A 19,427-nucleotide genomic window follows, 5' to 3' on the forward strand; every position below is an offset into this window, starting at 1 on the left:
ACATTTAAAACATTAACATTAATCAAAATAAATTAAGTAAGTTAATTGTGTAAAAATTCAAAATGTTTTATTTAGAAAAATCAACTCAAACATGGGAGTAACAAAATTTAAAGCTATGGTCTTTATTAAAAGGGGGGTGCAGGAAAAGTATACTCTTCCTCTTGTCCATATGTGCGAACTCGTTCCTGTTTACTTCTTTCCCTTGTCTTCAATTTCAATTACAGTCGTTAAATAAATAGTGTAAAAGTAAAAAAATATTGCCAAACAAATTAAAAAAAATTTAGAGTTGACGAAGAAGACTCGACTAATTATATCGAAAAAAAATCATAAAGACACTAACAAACCTTTTTGTGGTCATTTCATTTCTGGGTTTTTCTTTATGAAGCTGCTTATTACATTCCTCTTCATTTCCCAGAACGAACCAAGCAGAAGATAACTTTTCAGTATTCACTTGTAATCAAGCAGTAAAAAAGTGATGATTTCATACTGTACTAACCTATATATATAAGTACAAAGTAATTATCACTACTAATTTTACCTTTATATACTATTAACTCTTCTCTTTATTTGGCAATCATATAATCTGTCAGGTTAGAGGGAACACTACTTATCTTTTGGGATCCTACTGGTGGTGAAGTTGGCTGTAACAACCTCGAATTTTGGTGAGTTTCTTATCTGATCTAATTTGATTTGATCTGCATATTTTTCTGGTATTACATTGATTTGTACACTACTGCATCATTGGTTTTGGTTCCACTAATCTTGGATATGAGTGTTACAATACATTTTTGTTTTGTCAGATCCTTTGACTAGATCTGTTTTATTAGTGCGTGTTTGTCGGTCGTCTTAGCCTTAGGTGTAGTCCTCAATCAGGCGGCTGATGCACGCACCAAGGCTAGCTTGGTCAGCCCATCGAAGAGATGGGCTGGCACAAGCTAAGTGTTCATTTGATTCGTGAACTCCTAGGCCCCAGCTAGCCCATCTTGGATGAACCAACTCTAGCCGAAGTTTTATGTGTTATACCCTGTATTCTTGTTATTATATAGTTACTGAGTATATTTTTTTAATAAGAAAAAACTAGATTGGGTGTTTTGATGACAGAACTTGATTAATTGGTTAGATTAGTAGGTGATATTTTACTCGATTTTGTCAGAATTTTATTTATATTCTTTTTTGAGAAAGTTGTGATTGTCCTAGCTTGATCAGTAGGTTAGTGGGTGTGTACTTCAGTACTTGTGACAGTCTCAATCGAATTAAACTTGATTAGCAGGTTAATTAGTCTAGTTAATGACTTAGCTTGTTGGTGTTATGGTGTACCGACCTTAACTATTGGCCCATACCTGATTAGTAGATTAGGTTAAATGGTGGATGTGTTATCAATAATTTGTGTTAGAGGTAGCAAGCCACAAAGTTGTACACGATTACAAAAACAGGCTTTGAGTTTCAAGTTTGGGTTGTGATTCTTGTGAAAGAACAGTGTAGACAATCAAGATGAGGTCGACGAAAGGGTGCAAACTTGATTACTAGTTCATGGCTTAATCATCAAAAATTCTGTTGGAGTTCAAGTCCTGCTTCAAACTGGAATTGCCTTTCAGTTTTCACTAGAGGTGTCTAAAGTTGACCCGATCCGATCAAACCCGATTATTAACCGACCCATCTGAACCTGAAAAAATGGTGACCCTGACCTGACCTGAAACCAACCCTAGACCCAAGTTGAACCGAGTATGTGAGACCCGAACCCAAACATGAACTAACCTGGAGATGACCCGATCCGAATGTAACCCGTAAATTATTGACCTAAACCGAACCCGATTTGAACCGAAATTGATCCAAAACCGTTTTAACCCGTCAAAACCCGAATTTAACTCGACTTGTTACTAACCTGACCTGTATTTAACCCGACTTGTTCCTAACCTAACCCGAATTTAACCCAACCTGTTACAAACCCGACCTAGAATCAACCCGACTTGTTATTGACCTGACCCAAATTCAACCCGACTTGTTATTGACCCGACCCGAATAATACCAGACCTATTTTTAACCCGACCCAAAAAGTTCAACCCGATCTGTTACTAACCCGACTCGAAATAAACACGACTTGTTATTGACCCGACCTAATTTAACTTCAACCCAATTTGTTCCTAACCCGATTTCAAATCACCTTAAATGCAACCACCTTATTATTGTTGATCAAAGCAATTTGTGTAGGGAGACCAAGTTGGTACATGCCAGCAAAAGAAAGGAGCATCATCCTCAAATTTAAGAGTTATATATAGTATATATTTGTTGTATGGTCAAAGGAGATAATTATCTTCCTAAATTATAGACTATAGTTCCCTAGTATATTGCCATATATATTATAGTCAAAGGAAATAATTAGCTTGATAAAAATGATAATTACCCTAACCCGTTTTAACCTGTGAAAACCAAATCAAACCCGACCTATTGCTCACCCGACCCGAATGTAACCCGACCCAAACCCACTAAGAAGTATGACTCGATGTGACCCGACTAAAGCATGACCCAACCCAAACCCGACCCACATAAGTTATGGAATTAATCGGAATTGACCCGACCCACATAGGTTATGGAATTAATCTGAATTGACCCGACCCACATAGGTTATGACACTAATCCGAATTGACCCGACCCACTCTTACCGACCCAAACCCATTCCGTTTACCCGAATTGACAGCTCTACCCGAAACCTCCAAAATTTCTTAAAAAGCGTGGATATTAGTCTTCAATTTCGGTATTTTTTTACTTTTTTTCACGCGGAAATAAAAATTGCCTAAATGTTTACCATGATCCCTAATACCCTCCGCGAGTCTAATTGGCTGGGTGGAACCATCCAATTTGCCTTTAAACGACCAATTGACCGGTTTACAACTTGCACGAATTTATATGACCCCGAAATGTATCCCTTGATATCTCAATGATTTTCGACACCGAGCCCCAGCCCGAAACAATCGAAATTTCTTAAAAAGCGTGGATATTAGACTTTAATTTTGGAATTTTTTGAATTTTTTTCGCCCGCTTATAAAAATTGCCGAAAAGTTTACCATGGTCCCTAATACCCTCCAGGAGTTCGATTTGGTGGGTGGAATCATCTAATTTGCCTTTAAACGGCCAATTTACCAGTTTACAACTTGCACCGATTTTATTCACTCAAGCCTACCACGAACATTTATGACAACATATAATGATTATTTATTGTTCCAAACGACAATATATGACACCGAGATGTTCTCTAAAATCTTATTTCTTTTTGACATCGGAACGAACCCGAAACCTTCTAAATTTCTAAAAAAGCATGGATATTAGCCGTCAATTTTGGAATTAAAAATTGCCAAAATGCTTACCATGGCCCCTAATACCCCCCGAGATTCCAATTGAGTGGGTGTGGAACCATCCAATTTTCCTTTAAACAATCAATCTACCGGTTTATAACTTGCACCGATTTCATTAACTCAAGTCTACCACGAACATTTAAGACAACAAATAATGATCATATATGGGTCAAAACGACATTATATGACCACGAGATGTATTTCCTAGAATTTCTAGAATTTTAGACACTAGGCCCCGAAACCTCCAAAATTTCTAAAAAAGTGTGGATATGCCTTCAATTTTTGGAATTTTTTGACTTTTTTTCGCTCGGTGATAAAAATTTCCGAATTTTTTACCATGGTCCTTTCCCTCCGAGAGTCCAATTGGGTGGATGAAACCGTCCAATTTGCCTTTAAACGGCCAATTTATCGGTATACAACTTGCATCGATTTCATTAACTCAAGCCTACCACGAACATTTATGACAATATATAATGATTATATATGATTCCAAACGGCATTATATGACCCCGAGATGTATCCCTTAAATTTTCGAGGCTTTTCGACATCGGGCCTCGAAATTTTCAAAATTTCTCAAAAAACGTGGATATATATTAGCTTTCAATTTTGGAATTTTTCGACTTTTTTTCGCCCAGAAAAAAAAGTTGCCAAAATGTTTACCATGACCCCTAATACCGTTCGGGAGTCCAATTGGGTGGGTGGAACCATCCAATTTGCCTTTAAACGACCAATTTAACGGTATACAACTTGCATCGATTTCATTAACTCAAGCCTACCACGAACATTTATGACAACATATAATGATCATATATGGTTGTAAACGTCATTATATGACCGCGAGATGTATCCCCTAGAATTTCAAGACTTTTCGACACCGGGCTCCTAAACCTCCAAAATTTCTTTAAAGCGTGGATATTAGTTTTCAATTTTGTAATTTTTTGACTTTTTTCGCCTGGAAAGAAAAATTGCCGAAATGTTTATCATGATTCCTAATATCCCCCGGGAGTCCAATTGGGTTGGTGGAACCATCGAATTTGCCTTCACAGTTCACACTACCAATTTACCGGTTTACAACTTGCACCGATTTCATTAACTCAAGCCTACCACGAACATTTATGACAACATATAATGATCATATATGGTTGCAAACGTCATTATATGACCCCGAGATATATCCCCTAGAATTTCAAGACTTTTCGACACCGGGCCATGAAACCTCCAAATTTCTTAAAAAGCGTGGATATTAGTCTTCAATTTTGTAATTTTTTTGACTTTTTTTCGCCCGCAAAGAAAAATTGCCGAAATGTTTACCATGGTTCCTAATATCCTCCGAGAGTCCAATTGGGTTGGTGGAACCATCCAATTTGCCTTTAAACGACCAATTTACCAGTTTACAACTTGCACGAATTTCATTAACTCAAGCATACTATATTTAACTGAGGTGACTAATACGTAAAAGTCAACACCGGAATTTCAGTGTTGACCACCAAGAAAACTCACCTAAGTACCCCCTAAAAACATAATACTATTTAAAAGGTCATTTTTTTTTTCAAAACTTTTCACTTAAAAGGTCATTTTTCACAAATTTCTCATATATCTACTTTAGTTACACAAGTATTAACTAATAAACTAAATTGTGAAAATTTGACATCTAGATACATACTATACATTATACTAAAATGAATCTAACAAGATCACTAATGATAATTATGTATATTTAGAAAAGTAACAACATTCGGTCAAAGTCTTTTTTTTAGCTTTGTCCAATGATGAATAATAAGTGAGTAAAACAAAAAAAGAATGGAAGAGTTAAGATAATCTACTATTATGCTTATGTCTTACTTTTGAAAGATGAAATCAGTTCTTGGTTTTCATTTTAGACTTGATTAAATATGTGTGTATTTTAAAGATAAAGAGTGTATCAAGGCTAAGAAAATCATAGAGTGGAGAATCACAAAATTGTTCCAAGGATATTAGGAACTTAGTGATATGGTAAAGATGAGGTTAGCATCACTCTCACACACGATCATGCATTAAAGGGGGGATAAATGTGTCCTATAATCTATACTTCTATTCATGGAATAATGTAATGTTGATCAATTTTGGCTTATTTGCTTAATTAGCTATAAAAAGCTAGCTAAGCTGACATCCACAGTACCTTTAATGCAATGTGATTTGAGCTATCTATTGTTTCAGAGTTAATTGGGGAAGCTCAAGTGCTTATAATATTTGGACATCATAGTACATTGAAATATTATTTGACGGTTGTTACTGCTTGAGGTGTAAAAATAATGGATGTAATAATGGGGATATTGCCAACGGTTATTGAGTTCGCGAAACCATATGTGTTTGTGGACTCGAGTCACGACAAGCTGAAAGTCTTGCTGCAAGAACTGGGGTACAGAGTTGAAGACATGGATGAGCAAGCAAGAAAAGAAGAGGCAAATCCTGGGAAGAAGCGCAAGAGGGTGGTGGAGGCCTACTTAAAGGATACCACAGAGTACATAAGTTTAGCACAGTCGTTGTTGGCCAGAAGCCATGGGAGGCAGTGGAGAATTAAGCGAATGAGATATGTCCCGTGTATTGAGCGATACCACAGGGAAGGGCGGGATCTTCTGAACAAGGGGAGAAGTTTGGTGGATCAAGGCCTGACTTGCAATGAGGTTGTAAGGCGTGGGGTGAAACTAATTGTTGAAGAAGACCAGTACATGGGCGAGACATTTCGTGGGCACGCAGCATCTGCTCTAACAGCCATGAGAGAAGGGGGGTTTTGGTGCATTGGTATTTACGGCTATGCAGGGGCAGGTAAGACTAATCTAATGAAGCACCTTTACAATGAAATCTACGACAATCAGTATTTCAAGGCGGTGTTTTGGGCTAAAGCTCCAGATCCTGATTCTAATGGTAACTATAACAAGGCCGTGCAGACCTGTGTGGCACAAGGAATGTGGGTTGATTTAGGAAATGGTGCTGCTCGCGATGAGGCTAGAGATGCAGGTAAGATAATGGCAACATTGGAAAGACTTGGGGAGATAGAAGGCCCGGGTCCTATAGTTTACTTCTTAGACAATGTGAAAAGGGAGTTCTTAGCTTATGAACTTCTAGGAATACCAGCTAAAGGAAACTGCATTCTGGTATTTAGTACACTGTCCAAGGATGTATGTAACAGAATGAAGTGTGACCTTAACCTCAAGATGGAACTCCTGGGCGAGAAAGAAGCCCAGGAGTTGTTCTTGCATGAAGTTGGATGCAGTGATACGGGCAATAGTCGAGTGCTGTCAAATCACGATAAGGAAATCCATCGAATTGCTGTCGAAGTGGCAAATCAGTGTGCAAGAATGCCGTTGGCTATTATAATCATAGCGCGGTCTATGACCAAGATTGATAACCTTCCTGAATGGAGAAACCGAGTCAATGAGCTCATGGGTACTATTGCTACCATCCACGGCGATGAGAATAAGATAGTTGAGCAGCTCAAATTTGGGTACGATTGCTTGAAAGAAGAGATTGTAAAGCAATGCTTTCTGGCTGCCGCTACTTTGTTGATAGATGATCGTCAGGCTTCCAAGGCGGAAATCATAGACCAGTGGAAAATGGAAATGCTAATTGGCGTGGACCGACCAGCTGAGTACGTTGATGATCAGGGTCATGTTATATTGAACCAGCTTGAAAGGTTGTGTTTGCTTCAAGTAGTGCCTGATGACCGTCAAACAGTCACCATGAACAAGTGGATTTGTAAAATGGCGACATCAGTACTAAGCTGATGGTTGAAACTCAAGATCGGTTTATGTAATCAATCAGTGTTGTTTGTTGATTAGTTGTACCGTTTTACTTATCTCCCATTGTTGCAACTTGCAAGTATTCACTACCTAATTTGATTACTAACGAGAACCTTATTATCCTTGATTATGTAATATATATTATTAATGCAAGTAGCGCCTGATGACCATCAAACAGTCACCATGAACAAGTGGATTTGGAAAATGGCCACTAAAGTTTCCCGAACTAAGCACTTCGGTTAGTACTATTGTTGTACTAAGCTGATGGTTGAAGGCTTGAAGCTAGTAATTGGTTCAGTAATTTTTTTGATTAGTTGTACCATTTTACTTATCACCAATTGTTGCAAGTATTGACTATCTAATTTATCCTGATTGTGTGTAATATCATCGCAGTAAAATATTTCTAAATTTACATAGGTCATGTTGGGTAAAAAACTAAAAGCTAAATTTGATTGTGTTAGTTGATTTTGACTAGTTGATTGTTTAACTGATTTGACTAATTTATTTTATTACTATTCTTGATTATATAAAAGTATTTGGTGAATAGTTAATTGTTCAAAGTTGTTTGAGTGTGTGAAATGACCAATAAACTAATTATGAAGGTAGCTACGTAGTTCAAGATTTTAATTTAAATGGGAATAAAATTTTCATTATACCATAAGATATTGAATAAACTAATTGAAAAAAGAGTTTATTATTTAGTGGAATAAACTCATAAAATAAGCGTATTTAATTTAATAAAGGCGGGTTGTGTTGTGTTGTGTTGTGTTGGGTCCGATCATGTCATGTCTTATCACGCTTCACCCAAATAAAGGCGGCCCAGATTCGACCCATGGCCCACACACATAGTATCGTGTCGTGCTTTTTTCGTGTCGGTCCGACCCAGTGCCATCAACTAGAGTATTATAGCTTTAACCCCGCTGTATATACTAATATACTCAATTGTTTTGCTAAATGAAAAGACTAATCTATTCTCAAAAAAAAAAAAAAAAAAAAAATGAAAAGATTACAGAGGATTTTGCATATCAGCAAATGTGAACTTAGACATGGTTGCAGAAAAGAAGAAAAAAAACGCGGTTTCATAGCTCAAACATTTACAATCTCATAAATAATTCAATGATTTCGCTCCAACCAATAACTAATTTTACGTTATATCTAATTGCGCTTCGAGGCGCTCTAGTTTAATAATTTAATTAATTAGTCAATTGGCACGCAAATACGCAATGCTTGGCTATACTATGAACTTAAATTTAACAAAGCATATGGTTGCAACTTGCAAACTAGCAACATGGCAGCCTAGCGACCTAGGGGTGTCAAAACCGAATCGAAAAAAATTATCCGTTTTGAACTGTAACCGATCCAATTTGATCTGAGAAATTCAAGACCCAAATCCGGTCTATAACCGAACTGAACTCAACCCGAATCTGAACTTGACCCGTCTAAATTTAACCCGGCACCGATTTGATCCGACCTGAACTCAACCCGAATTCAATGTGACCCGACCTGAACTCAAACCGAACCGATTTGACCGGACCTGAGCTCTACCCGATTCGAAATTGACCCGAAAAATAATCGATCTTAATCCGATATGTTTTGACCCGAACTGATATTAACCCGATTCGATTTTAGCTCGATTTTATTTTTACCCGATCCGAATTTAACCCGATCCCATAATTAATTATTTACTTTTTTATTCAAGTTCTTATACTATATATTTACTAATTATTAATAAGTTAACTTTTTGACTGCAAAGAAATAATCCAGAGTCTTAAGTTTACTTCATGTACATATCAATTATATTAATTTACTTTCTAAGCTTTAATAAATGTCACAAGATCTAATAAACCTAAACATTAAGCGGGAGTTAATCGATTTGCTTGTAAAGCTCTAGTTAAATGTTGCCTAAAGCCTATTGTCATTTTTAATGAATTTCCTCCCATTCTGTTATATTTTATGAACTAATAATTCTTTTCTCTAACACCTACAACCAATTATATCAATATAAATCACATTACTACTAGTCTGATGCAACCTATAAGAAACAATTATGAAAGCAAAATAATTAAAGTTTTAAAGGATATATCAAGCGCTTACATTTGCATTATAATAATTAAATATATTACATATACATAATCCAATGATTCAAACTTAGGTATTTTTCAGTAGTTTCATTTTCATATACAAAATACGCTGCATATAATATCATTGCAATGTTTCGACTCCAATAATATGTTATGGATACCGCTTCCTCAAAAATAACAAAAGCCTTGCACTTCCAAAAAAAATTTCAACCAAACACAAAAAGGAATTGAACCGAAATTGACCGAACCGAAATCATCCGAACTGAAATCAACCCGACCCAAATTCATCCGATCCGAAGTTACCCGGCTAAACCTGTTTTAAACCCGATCCAAATATATCCGAACCGAAAGTGAATCGATTTGAAGTTGACCCGACCCGTATCCGACCCGGACTCGAAAGACCATGATCTGAATTTGACCCGATTCGAGTTAAAAGGATAATTTTGATCCAAACATATCTGACCCAAACAGACCCGACTCGAATAGACCCGACCCAAACTCTATCCGGTTATTCGAATTCACACCTCTACATACGACGGATATACTGAAAGTTACTAGTCTTTCAACGATGAAGTGTCCACGAACTTTCCCATAAAAAAGCATGAAATGCTAGAGTGAATGGGCCATTGCATTAGTGGTGTACTTTTAATTACATAACTTTTATAATATAATAATAAAGTAACAAAGTTGATTTTTGCTTCCTATTTTTGTTATTTTATTTATATAATACTCAGAATAGCAACTTATAAACTTAGGCAAAAGCCTTTTAACTGTTGTGCTAAATTGCTAGGGTAAAAGATACCAGTCCATCTGAGTAACTTGTTCATGGAAATCGTATTAGAAAGGATTTAAGGAAAAATTGTATCATATCAGTTCGTGCCAATCTTTCGTAAATTGGAACATATGCACGATTGAGTAATTGATCTCCTTAACAATTTTTCAGTACTTAATTAATGGGCTAAAGTGGAGAGATCGGCCTATCCATGGACCTTGTGCCAAAATTTTGAGAATTATATCCATGCATGGCTTATGATTTATCATCGTGCCTCTTGTTATGTGTCTAGTTTAAGATGAGGTCATGCCAGCTTCTGCTAATTTCAGGCTAGGTTAAACCAGTTTGTGTGTGAGTTGGTCTATGTCCAACTCTACTGATGGCAGACAAACAACATGAAGAGGCTTCAAATGATTAGCCCACAACATCTTTAGCAGAGTTGTGTAGGCTTGTAGCTTATTTCTAGCAAATCATTCGCATGGTGATTCTTAGCAATTTTGGGAACCACAAAGTGAATCCAACCAACATTAAAAGTACATAGACAACCAATTGATGAGTTACCTACCTTATTATACTCTCCAGGAATATAAATTATAAATAGTAGCTACGGTCCAGTTTTGACTTAACTGAGATGGGGAATTTTGCTCATCAGCAATATCGAGCAAATAGGGACCTTATATTAAAGTAACAATTTGTCTAACGTGTGTCAAAAGTTAAGCTACAAAAATTAATCTTTTCAATGAAAAAAAAGTATCAAAAGAGTGTAAATAATTAAATTTTTATCTTGAAGGAATATTCACAAACTTATATACATTTAGTATATTAAGTACTCGTATGAAAATAGTTTTATTTTACCAGTTAGAATAATTTTAAGGAAAATGTTATACATAGCCCTTAGGGCTACATATAAACATTAAATTTATACTTGAAAATCGTAAAAAGTTAAGAAATCATCAAAATATAAACACTAATAACACTAATTTACACGTGTTTTTATCATGAATTTATAATTTTATACAATTTCTAAGAGTATATTTAATGCTTATATACAGCCCTTAGGTACATATAACATTACCCTTATTGGTCTTGGACAAGCATTATAAATCCCTATATTAAAACTCGAATTTGTTATTGTATGACCATGCATGAACCCGCAATTTTTAAGTGGGACCACTTTTAAGTATATCACTGAAAGCTTATATAATACCATTGTCTATTTAGTGATATTATTCCTACATGCAGTTAGTACCACTGAATGCATATATAGTACCTACATATATTGTACCAATGTTTTTTTTTTTTTGGTGTTTAGAGAGCCACAAGAGCAGGTAATGAGTTTCGATCCCAGTATCACCTGGAATCGGGAGGGGAGCTCTAACCACTTGAATTATCTCTCACACTCTTGTACCACTGAATGTACAATGGTAGTTTTTGATCATCCAATAATAGTATTAATCACCCAATGGTCCTACTCTTAATTTAGAATATGTATATACATGTAATTACACTCTTACCCCTTGTCTGCATTTCTCTATGCATAACGAAACTCCATTAGGACAAGCTCGAACTTATATCTTCCTTATATCTTCTTTATATCAATACAAATTACCATTGGTACATAGTCATATTTCAATACAGTCCTTACCAATTAAAAATTGCAGAGGACCAAATAGGCAAATATTAGCCATTTTACATAAACAGTACAACTATTATAAGTACATCACCAACTGTGAAACTAACTAGCCTCCCCTCCTTCAAAAAAAAAAAAGTAAAAAAAAAAAAGGGGTGTGATATTGATATTACCCTCTCGGATTGGCTTCTCTTTCCTCCTAACTTTCATCACACTCAGTGCGCCCACCGTTTTTGAACGGTATTGTTTTTTACTTTAATATTAACCTATTCAATTATTATTATTATTATTATTATTATTATTATTATTATTATTATTATTATTATTATTATTATTATTATTATTATTATTATTACTACTACTACTGCTTGATTTCTCCATTGATAAATGCTCAAAGTTTGCTGCTTTAATGTTTTTGGTTATCATTTTATCGGATTATATCTTGATTAACTGACGGCAGAAAATGGAAGTTTGATTTTTTTTTTTTTTTTAATTGCATACTTGTTATTTTTATTTTTTTTATTTTTTTAAGAAAAGTATACTTGTTATTTTTGGGGGGTGGGGGGAGTTAGCAGATTGGTGGAGATTTGGGTTTATTTAAATACAATATACAAAACGGGATAAATTTTTCATATGCAAACATGGAAATAATAAGCTCTTCTTAAAAGTTTTTAGCCAAATTTGTATTATTTTGATGCTCAAATGTATGCTATTAAAAATTTGTTTGATTTGAGATGTACTCCATATAATTGATTTAATGTTTTATCTATTTTGTTTTGCTGATTAAATTCTATTAATTTACACTGACATTTTTTTTTAATTGAAGGTTTATTTATCTGATTCTTAAGTTAATTTCTTGGATACTGATTCATTAGTTATGATCGTCTTTAATCAACAAAAATTGTTTTTTTTTTTTTTTTTTTTTTTTTTTTTTGAGTAGTTTGTAGGGAAAATTATCTTTTTCCTTATTACTTGGCATGCTTATCATTGTGTTTTGAGGTAACACTTCCACAGGGTATTGAAATCTGACTCACTAATCTGAAACAGGAAGTATTCATCAGTCATCACTATGATTCCCTTTGCTGTTCTTTATGAAACTTTCAGCTTTCTGGATACTTTAGTCAGGGCAGTAGGACTGGATGAGGGAATGCGAATTCTTGAGGGAAAAACTGAGTTCTTAAGCGCCAGGATACAGGACATTGAAGGAGCATTGCTTTCTGCTTCTACTCAGCAAGTCAAGAAGAGAAAAAGGGAAGATGACCTCTTGATCTGGGTGTCTAAGGGTCATGCGCTTGAGCAGAAAGCGAGAAAGTTATTAGGAGATGGCGGTCAAGTACTTTCAGAGAAGAAAAGAAAATGTGGGGAAGGTAGAATCTCTTTTCAACGCTGTGCAAAGCTGGTAGACGTTCACAAGTTGAATGAGACACTGTCAGCTCATGAAAAAGAGGCTGATATCCTTTTGGGATGTGGTTTGTTTGATGCGCGAGGTCCTGATCGTGGTAAACTTATACCAGTGGGAGATTTATTGGGGCAAGTTGCTTCAGATGGTCTGCAGCAACTTCAAACTCTGTTGCTAGATGATAATGTTGGAAGGATTGCTATTCAAGGGATGGAAGGAATTGGCAAGACCTTTTTGATGAAGCACCTGCACAATTCTGCATTGAAATGGGTTGAGGGATTTTATTACAATTTCTGGATCACTTGTCCTCGTCAGTTCAGCATCAGGCATGTACAAGATGCTGTCGCTGCTGCAGTGAAGTGTGATCTTCCCTGCGACGGTGACTTAAATTTAAGGGCTAAAAAACTGTCAGATACGCTTACAGGTCTTGGAAGTTTTGTGATTTACCTAGATGGCATACCAGACGTACAACTTTCCCTGGTTCAGATAGGAATTCCAGTCCCTGCAAAAGGAAGTAAGAGCAAACTAGTTATAACTACAAGGTCTACTTGTGTTTCTAAAATTCTGGACTGTTGTAGAACAGTTAAAATTGATAGTCTCTCAGATATAGAAGCATCCCAATTGTTCAGAAATGAAGCAAGAATCAGCATGACTTCTACTTCTAGCTCGCTTGCAAAGATGTGTCATGGGGTGCCACGCAGGATTGTAGACATAGCTACTCATATGTGTGGCATTGATGACCCTTGTGAATGGAGAAATGCACGTTTTGAGCTTAGGAACCTTGAGAAGGGTGACAAACTTCCGTATTAGACCATATTTGGTGTACTCTACAAAATTAGAATAAAGAGGACCTGAGTTGAGGGTTACTTGTAAATATTTGTAGCTTATATATAGTTAAATCACTTTCAATTGATAGTTGCTATTGCAATAACAATCTACAGTAGCAATACTCGCCAATAGCAGGTCGTTGCTGGTTACATTTGATCACGAGAGGGTATGAAGTGAAAAGAGTTACCCGGTTTTTATGCACCTAAGTTTCTCTTCTAAAGATTTATCACCAGTGATACTCTGGAGGCCTGGAGTATGTACTACTACTGTTGTGGTGTGTTTAGTTTTGATTACAATGTCAATGCGGCAACCAAGTCACCTGTGTGATCACTAATCAGTGACCTCGACAGCTTGACTCTTAAGTCTGTTCTACAAATGAATACTCCGTCTTCTTTAGAATGGTGTACATTCAGTAACATATCAAATTTGTTGCCCTGGTGTTGCTTTCAGAAGTTATCTTGCCTTTATGTTAACAATCCTGACATGCAGTAATCAAATCCTTGTCATGGGCTCATGGCCCAACAACACACCAACAGCCGTGCAGTCAGCTATAATGCAGCCATCACTTCTAAAAAAGATAAAGAAAAATTGTGAGCGCAAATACTAAATTGGCAAAATTGTCAGAAATACCATGTTTGTCATAAATACCTTGTTTGTGAGCGTGAATAAAATCGTCAGAAATACCTTGTTTGGCAAATTTGTGAGCGTGAATATGCGCACAAATATAGAGGGTAAATAACAGTCAAACATCGAAAACTTAAGGTGACATTCTTAAAACAAAATGAATCTGGCTAAAGAAGTCAAAATGAGGTCAAAATGAAGGTATTTGTCCTCCTGTATGTCATTAGCCGGAATCCGTCATTAAGGTGTCATTAGCCGGAATCTGTCATTAAGGTGTCATTAGCTGAAATCTTTCATAAAATGAAAGTTCTGTATACTCATGATATCAGGTTGTTCCTGGGGCATCCAGACCCAAAAGTCAACCTTAAAGTGCTCGAGATCATCAGACACATCATTAAAAATGATTCTAGTAAGGTTAGCTATAGCTTACAGCTTAGAGATACGTTTTTCAATGTTACATGCTAAATTGCTAATTTCGTTGAATCCTGAAAATAAATTTGGCTTTAGTACACTACTCTGCTTTCTTGCTCAAAAAGGGTAAAAAAGAAAGAAAGAAAGGAAGAAGAATCTCCTTCACCATGAGAAACAAAAAAAATTAACACTAGCTTCTTCAATTATAAACGATTTACACTGCAGCAAGAAAGTCAAAATATACACTTTCCAATACATATAATGGCCAGCAGGCCCAGCTTCTGACAAAGGTCATTTTGTTCGCCCTGGCAGCCTATGACTCTATGAGAACATTATTTACATTACATTTTCACTCCTAATTATCTCATTACTCCACTCGAGAACTAAAGGAAGCAGCGAAACGAACTCATCTGATCTGACGACTCCTAATGTACTAGCCTACTCCTCGTGACTTCAGCCTTAAGGCAGTAAGATGCTGCCTCACTTGAGACTCGAGAGCAATCAAGAAAAGAATGCTGGCATTTCATTCTTGTACATTGTCACAATCCTAGTTCATTTCTCAAAATTTCCTGATTCAAACTCATGTCTCCATTCACGGATGTCATCAGTGTCCCACATGCGAGAAGCTGAGTTAACAATCATACGTGGTACCCCACAACACCTCTTTGCAAGCGACCTAGGAATGTTATCGAGCAAAGTAACACGTCTCATGTCAATACCTGCTTCATGAATGAATAACTCTAATGCTTCTTTTTCTGGAAGACAATTAAGTTCAATTGTTCCAAAACCATCCAAGATTCTACACCCCAAGGTAGAGCTAGTAGTTAATATCAGTTTGCACTCACTGCCTTCTACAGGGACTGGAATTCCAATTTGGTCCAAAGAAAAATCTGCTTCAGGCACACCATCTAAGAAAAGCAAAAAATTTCCCAGGTCTGCAAGTGTGTTTGACAGTTTGCTAGCCCTCACATTCAAATCATCATCACTAGGAAGATCACAATTTACAACAGCAGCAACAGCATCTTGCACGTGCCTGATGCTGAACTGTTCAGGAGAGCTAACCCAGAAAACATAATCAAACCTCTCAACACATTTTAATGCAAAGTTATTTAGGTGTTTCATGAAAAAGGTCTTGCCAATTCCCTCTCTCCCATGAACAGCAACCCGTCCAATCTTAGCATCTTCCAATAGATGCTGGAGTTTTTCCAAAGTATTTAACGCTGTTTTTCCAATGATCTTCTTGACTGGCATGTCATTACCACGATATGGACCTTGTTTGTCAGGAAAGGCATGCATATATAGAATATCACCCTTCTTTTCACGGATTGCAAGTGCATCAACCACTTTGTCAACAACCTTTCTCTTCTTTGTACTCGTAAGGAGGTTCCTATATCCTTCGACCTGTGTATATAAGGTTTCTGCTGCCTTTAAAAGCTCCCGACCCTCATCCACCCAGGTGCATAGATCTCTTTCTCTCTTTCTTTTCCTGCCTCTCTGAACCCTAGCAGAAAAGGGTGCTCTTTCACTGTTCTCTATGTCTTCTATTTGGGCTCTCAGATATTCCAGTTTACTCTTTAGATTTCTTTTTCTATCATCAAGACTGGGTACCCCGGAAAAATAGGTGAAAAGGGCCAGAATTGCCCCAACAACAGCTTTGGCATCCATAGGAAAGACTTCCTGTACAAAAATCACCATATTAAGACACTATATGTATAGGATCTCCTATGGATGTTTAATAAACTAGAGTATTGGGCAGAAACGAAAGGAAGAAGGCGAATATGATTATTAATATGAGAACTACCAAAGATGTAATTATGTAAAAAAATAATATTAAGAGGTGTTGACCTTAAGTTTTGATGATGACACAAGGAACCTAAGCAAACCATAAGTGTTTTAACTTTTGTCTATTAGCTTTGATTTATTGACAGGTGTATATATGCAACGAAGTTCTAGAGTCAGAATGGAGCATGGAACAAGGTCTAAGGATAAGCTATGGATGAACAAAGAAGACAATCAAAAGTCAAATTCCTCTAGTGAGGAACTGAAGCTCCAGAGTCGAAGCTTCACAGTGTCTCAATTGATAGAATTTAAGTGGATTTATTTTTTTTGATAAAGATTTTATTTTCCATATTTTAACTTTATTTAATTTAATTTCGAAAAATATCTTTTTGAGTTAAAATATCTTGTTAGTTAAAAAGACTTTCTGTTTTGATTCTATCCTATTATTTTGGAAAATCTGAGTTGGAAAATACTCTTTTAAAAATCGGTTGTTTTACTTGGTCAAGGAAGTTGAGAGAAAATAGGAAGCAGTAAACCACTTCCTTATAAAGTGTTTAGCTTGCTGCCTAAGCACCCACAAACTGCACTTCCTAGTTTTATGGAAGTAGTGGCTTAATGGGAGTTGAGGCAAACGGCAGTGTTTTAACTTCCCTTTTATAGTATAAATAGGACTGGTTTTCTGTTGGGAAAGTACACTTGAGCATTACAGTCTTTTAGCTTTTAAAAAGAGTCATAATCCACTTGAGTCCTTGAGTGTCTTTGTACTTAGCAATTTAGAGTTTAATCTTTGAGTTGTATTGGGTTAGAGTTTGGGGAAACTCTAAGAGTGTTTTATTGCTTTGAGTGAAGCAAGGAGAAAGAGAGAGTTTGAGAGTTCGACTGATTAAGGGATCAGTTGAAGAAAGTTTAAGTTCATAGAGGAACTTAATTTAGAGTCTTAATTTGTAATAAGTTGTTTGCCCTATTATTATTAAGAGTTGAGTTTGAAATCCCTTATGGTCGTGGTTTTTCTTCTTGATTAGGGCCAAGAAGTTTTCCACGTAAAATCTCTCTTTGCACTTTTAGTTTTTATTCGAGTTCCTTTATAAATTCCGCAAAAATTACCCTAGTTCCTCTACAATACAATTCACCCCCCCCCCCCCTCTTGTATTGTTCATTCGAGTCAAAAAGAGGCCTCTCCCAAACACAACAAAAGTAAATTATTCCCCCTTATAACTAAATTCCCTTTTCAATGATAATTCCAATTATACCCTTCCCTATACCTGATAAATTACAACACTCTAGTGTCTAGTCAAGATTACAAATAATCAATAGTCCATTTCAACACAACTCTAATCACTCTGAAGAGAATGAGGAGGTGTGCAAACTTATACCTACAACAGCACCAAAATTGTCTCCAATTGACTGACTTTTGTATTTGCTATTTCACAACAATAAGAAAGAAGTTCAAAGAACATAACATTTTGTTATAGTCCAAACTCCAAAGCCAAAAAAATGATAAATATTTTAGATCCTTAAATTTGAATATGCATCAACCTCATGTCATTTTAAAAAAACAATGGCCCAGCCTTCTGCCCAACAATACCTTAGGTATGATTGCAACACTAAAATACAGAGTAATAAAGAAACTTATTAACAAACAGACCTAATAACAATTGGGTGATCAAAAAGGATAAAATCCTTCTTTCTTTGTCTTTTTCTTGGAAAAAATGGAAGATCTACAAATTATTATAAACTTCATCCAAATTTATTATAAAAAAAATCACAAAATTTAGGAGATATGTAGTTCAATTGAAATGGAAAGGAAAAGGATTAAGAAAGAGAACACCTTTGGCTTAGTGTTACCTATCTTGTTTGGTTAGAGTAAAAAAGGAAAGGAAACCCCATTCCACCACCCCCACCACCACTGTCAGCTCTAGCCCCACCTATCTTTCACAACATCAACACCTCCATCCCACATTCATAAACACAATCAGAGCTATCACATATCAAAAACTATCATTAAATTATACAATCTTGTTGATTTTCTGGCAGATAATCCTGCCACTTTGCTGATTCTATTTTACCTAAAATTGTAAGGCAATTCGTCTATCAGGATATTACTGGTTCAATCTTGCCTAAAATAGTCGGTGATATTCCTGGTTGACAAGGTTGTGCAGATCCTAGAATTGTTCGATTAACATCCCAGGTTGATCTCAGAAACTCCAATAACTGACCAAACTTCTTCAATACAACATTCCGGGTTAACAGAGGGAATTTCAATTCAATTAAATCGTCGGATCAACTCGGTGATTACAGATACACTAACTGACCTAGAACCGACGATTAAATCACTAACAGAGGGAGTTTTAATTCAAATCAGCAAATGATTGTAACTAAGACTCCTTACTCACCTAATAATTAAATTTGTGGTAAATGACATAGGAATATAATGAAAATAAAATACACTCAACAATTGAAATTCAAAGCAAGAAACAAGATAAGTCGGAGTACAAATTATACACAAATGATTCAATATGCAATGTAAAAGAAGATTACGAAAATATGTAGGTACCTGAAAGTTGAGAGACGCAGCTCAAAAATCGAAGTTTGTTTTTTTTTTAGAGAGAGAAGTGAGGAAAATAACTTTATTTTTAAGAGAGAGTGAGGACTTTAGTGTTTGTATGTGTGACGTGTCAAATAAAAAAGAGTGAGGACTTTAGTGTTTGTATGTGTCAAATAAAATACGCCCATAATCAAATCTCACAACTTTGCACGTGAGAAAGCAAGTTGATAAT

General features: G+C 35.9%; 3 protein-coding genes across 5 annotated transcripts; 2 read left to right on the forward strand and 1 right to left on the reverse strand.

The window, feature by feature from the left end:
- The first annotated feature begins 239 nt into the window (after positions 1-239).
- LOC110726715 (probable disease resistance protein At1g12280) lies at positions 240-7,355 on the forward strand. 3 transcript variants are annotated; one of them, XM_021906191.1, is made up of 3 exons: positions 240-488; positions 591-662; positions 5,547-7,355. In XM_021906191.1, the coding sequence occupies exon 3, from the start codon at positions 5,642-5,644 to the stop codon at positions 7,112-7,114; it is 1,473 nt and encodes a 490-aa protein (XP_021761883.1). In that variant the 5' UTR covers positions 240-488; positions 591-662; positions 5,547-5,641; the 3' UTR covers positions 7,115-7,355. The 3 variants fall into 3 exon arrangements, with proteins under 3 accessions (XP_021761883.1, XP_021761882.1, XP_021761884.1); XM_021906190.1 differs by having other exon boundaries at positions 240-472; XM_021906192.1 differs by having other exon boundaries at positions 240-453.
- A 3,927-nt stretch (positions 7,356-11,282) lies between these two features.
- LOC110726716 (probable disease resistance protein At5g43730) lies at positions 11,283-13,945 on the forward strand. The gene is made up of 2 exons (XM_021906193.1): positions 11,283-11,852; positions 12,660-13,945. The coding sequence occupies exon 2, from the start codon at positions 12,682-12,684 to the stop codon at positions 13,819-13,821; it is 1,140 nt and encodes a 379-aa protein (XP_021761885.1). The 5' UTR covers positions 11,283-11,852; positions 12,660-12,681; the 3' UTR covers positions 13,822-13,945.
- Positions 13,946-14,933: 988 nt separating this feature from the next.
- On the reverse strand, positions 14,934-19,427 carry LOC110726717 (probable disease resistance protein At4g27220). Its single transcript, XM_021906194.1, has 2 exons — positions 19,205-19,427; positions 14,934-16,548 (listed from the first exon to the last, which is right to left on the reverse strand). The coding sequence occupies exon 2, from the start codon at positions 16,534-16,536 to the stop codon at positions 15,424-15,426; it is 1,113 nt and encodes a 370-aa protein (XP_021761886.1). The 5' UTR covers positions 16,537-16,548; positions 19,205-19,427; the 3' UTR covers positions 14,934-15,423.

This window comes from Chenopodium quinoa, unplaced genomic scaffold (assembly GCF_001683475.1).
Source record: "Chenopodium quinoa cultivar QQ74 unplaced genomic scaffold, ASM168347v1, whole genome shotgun sequence".
Classification (NCBI taxonomy): domain Eukaryota; kingdom Viridiplantae; phylum Streptophyta; class Magnoliopsida; order Caryophyllales; family Amaranthaceae; genus Chenopodium; species Chenopodium quinoa.

Coding starts and splice junctions, on each gene's coding strand:
- LOC110726715 (XM_021906191.1), top strand. CDS start 5,642: ATGGATGTAATAATGGGGATATTGCCAACGGTTATTGAGTTCGCGAAA.
- LOC110726717 (XM_021906194.1), bottom strand. CDS start 16,536: ATGGATGCCAAAGCTGTTGTTGGGGCAATTCTGGCCCTTTTCACCTAT.
- LOC110726716 (XM_021906193.1), top strand. CDS start 12,682: ATGATTCCCTTTGCTGTTCTTTATGAAACTTTCAGCTTTCTGGATACT.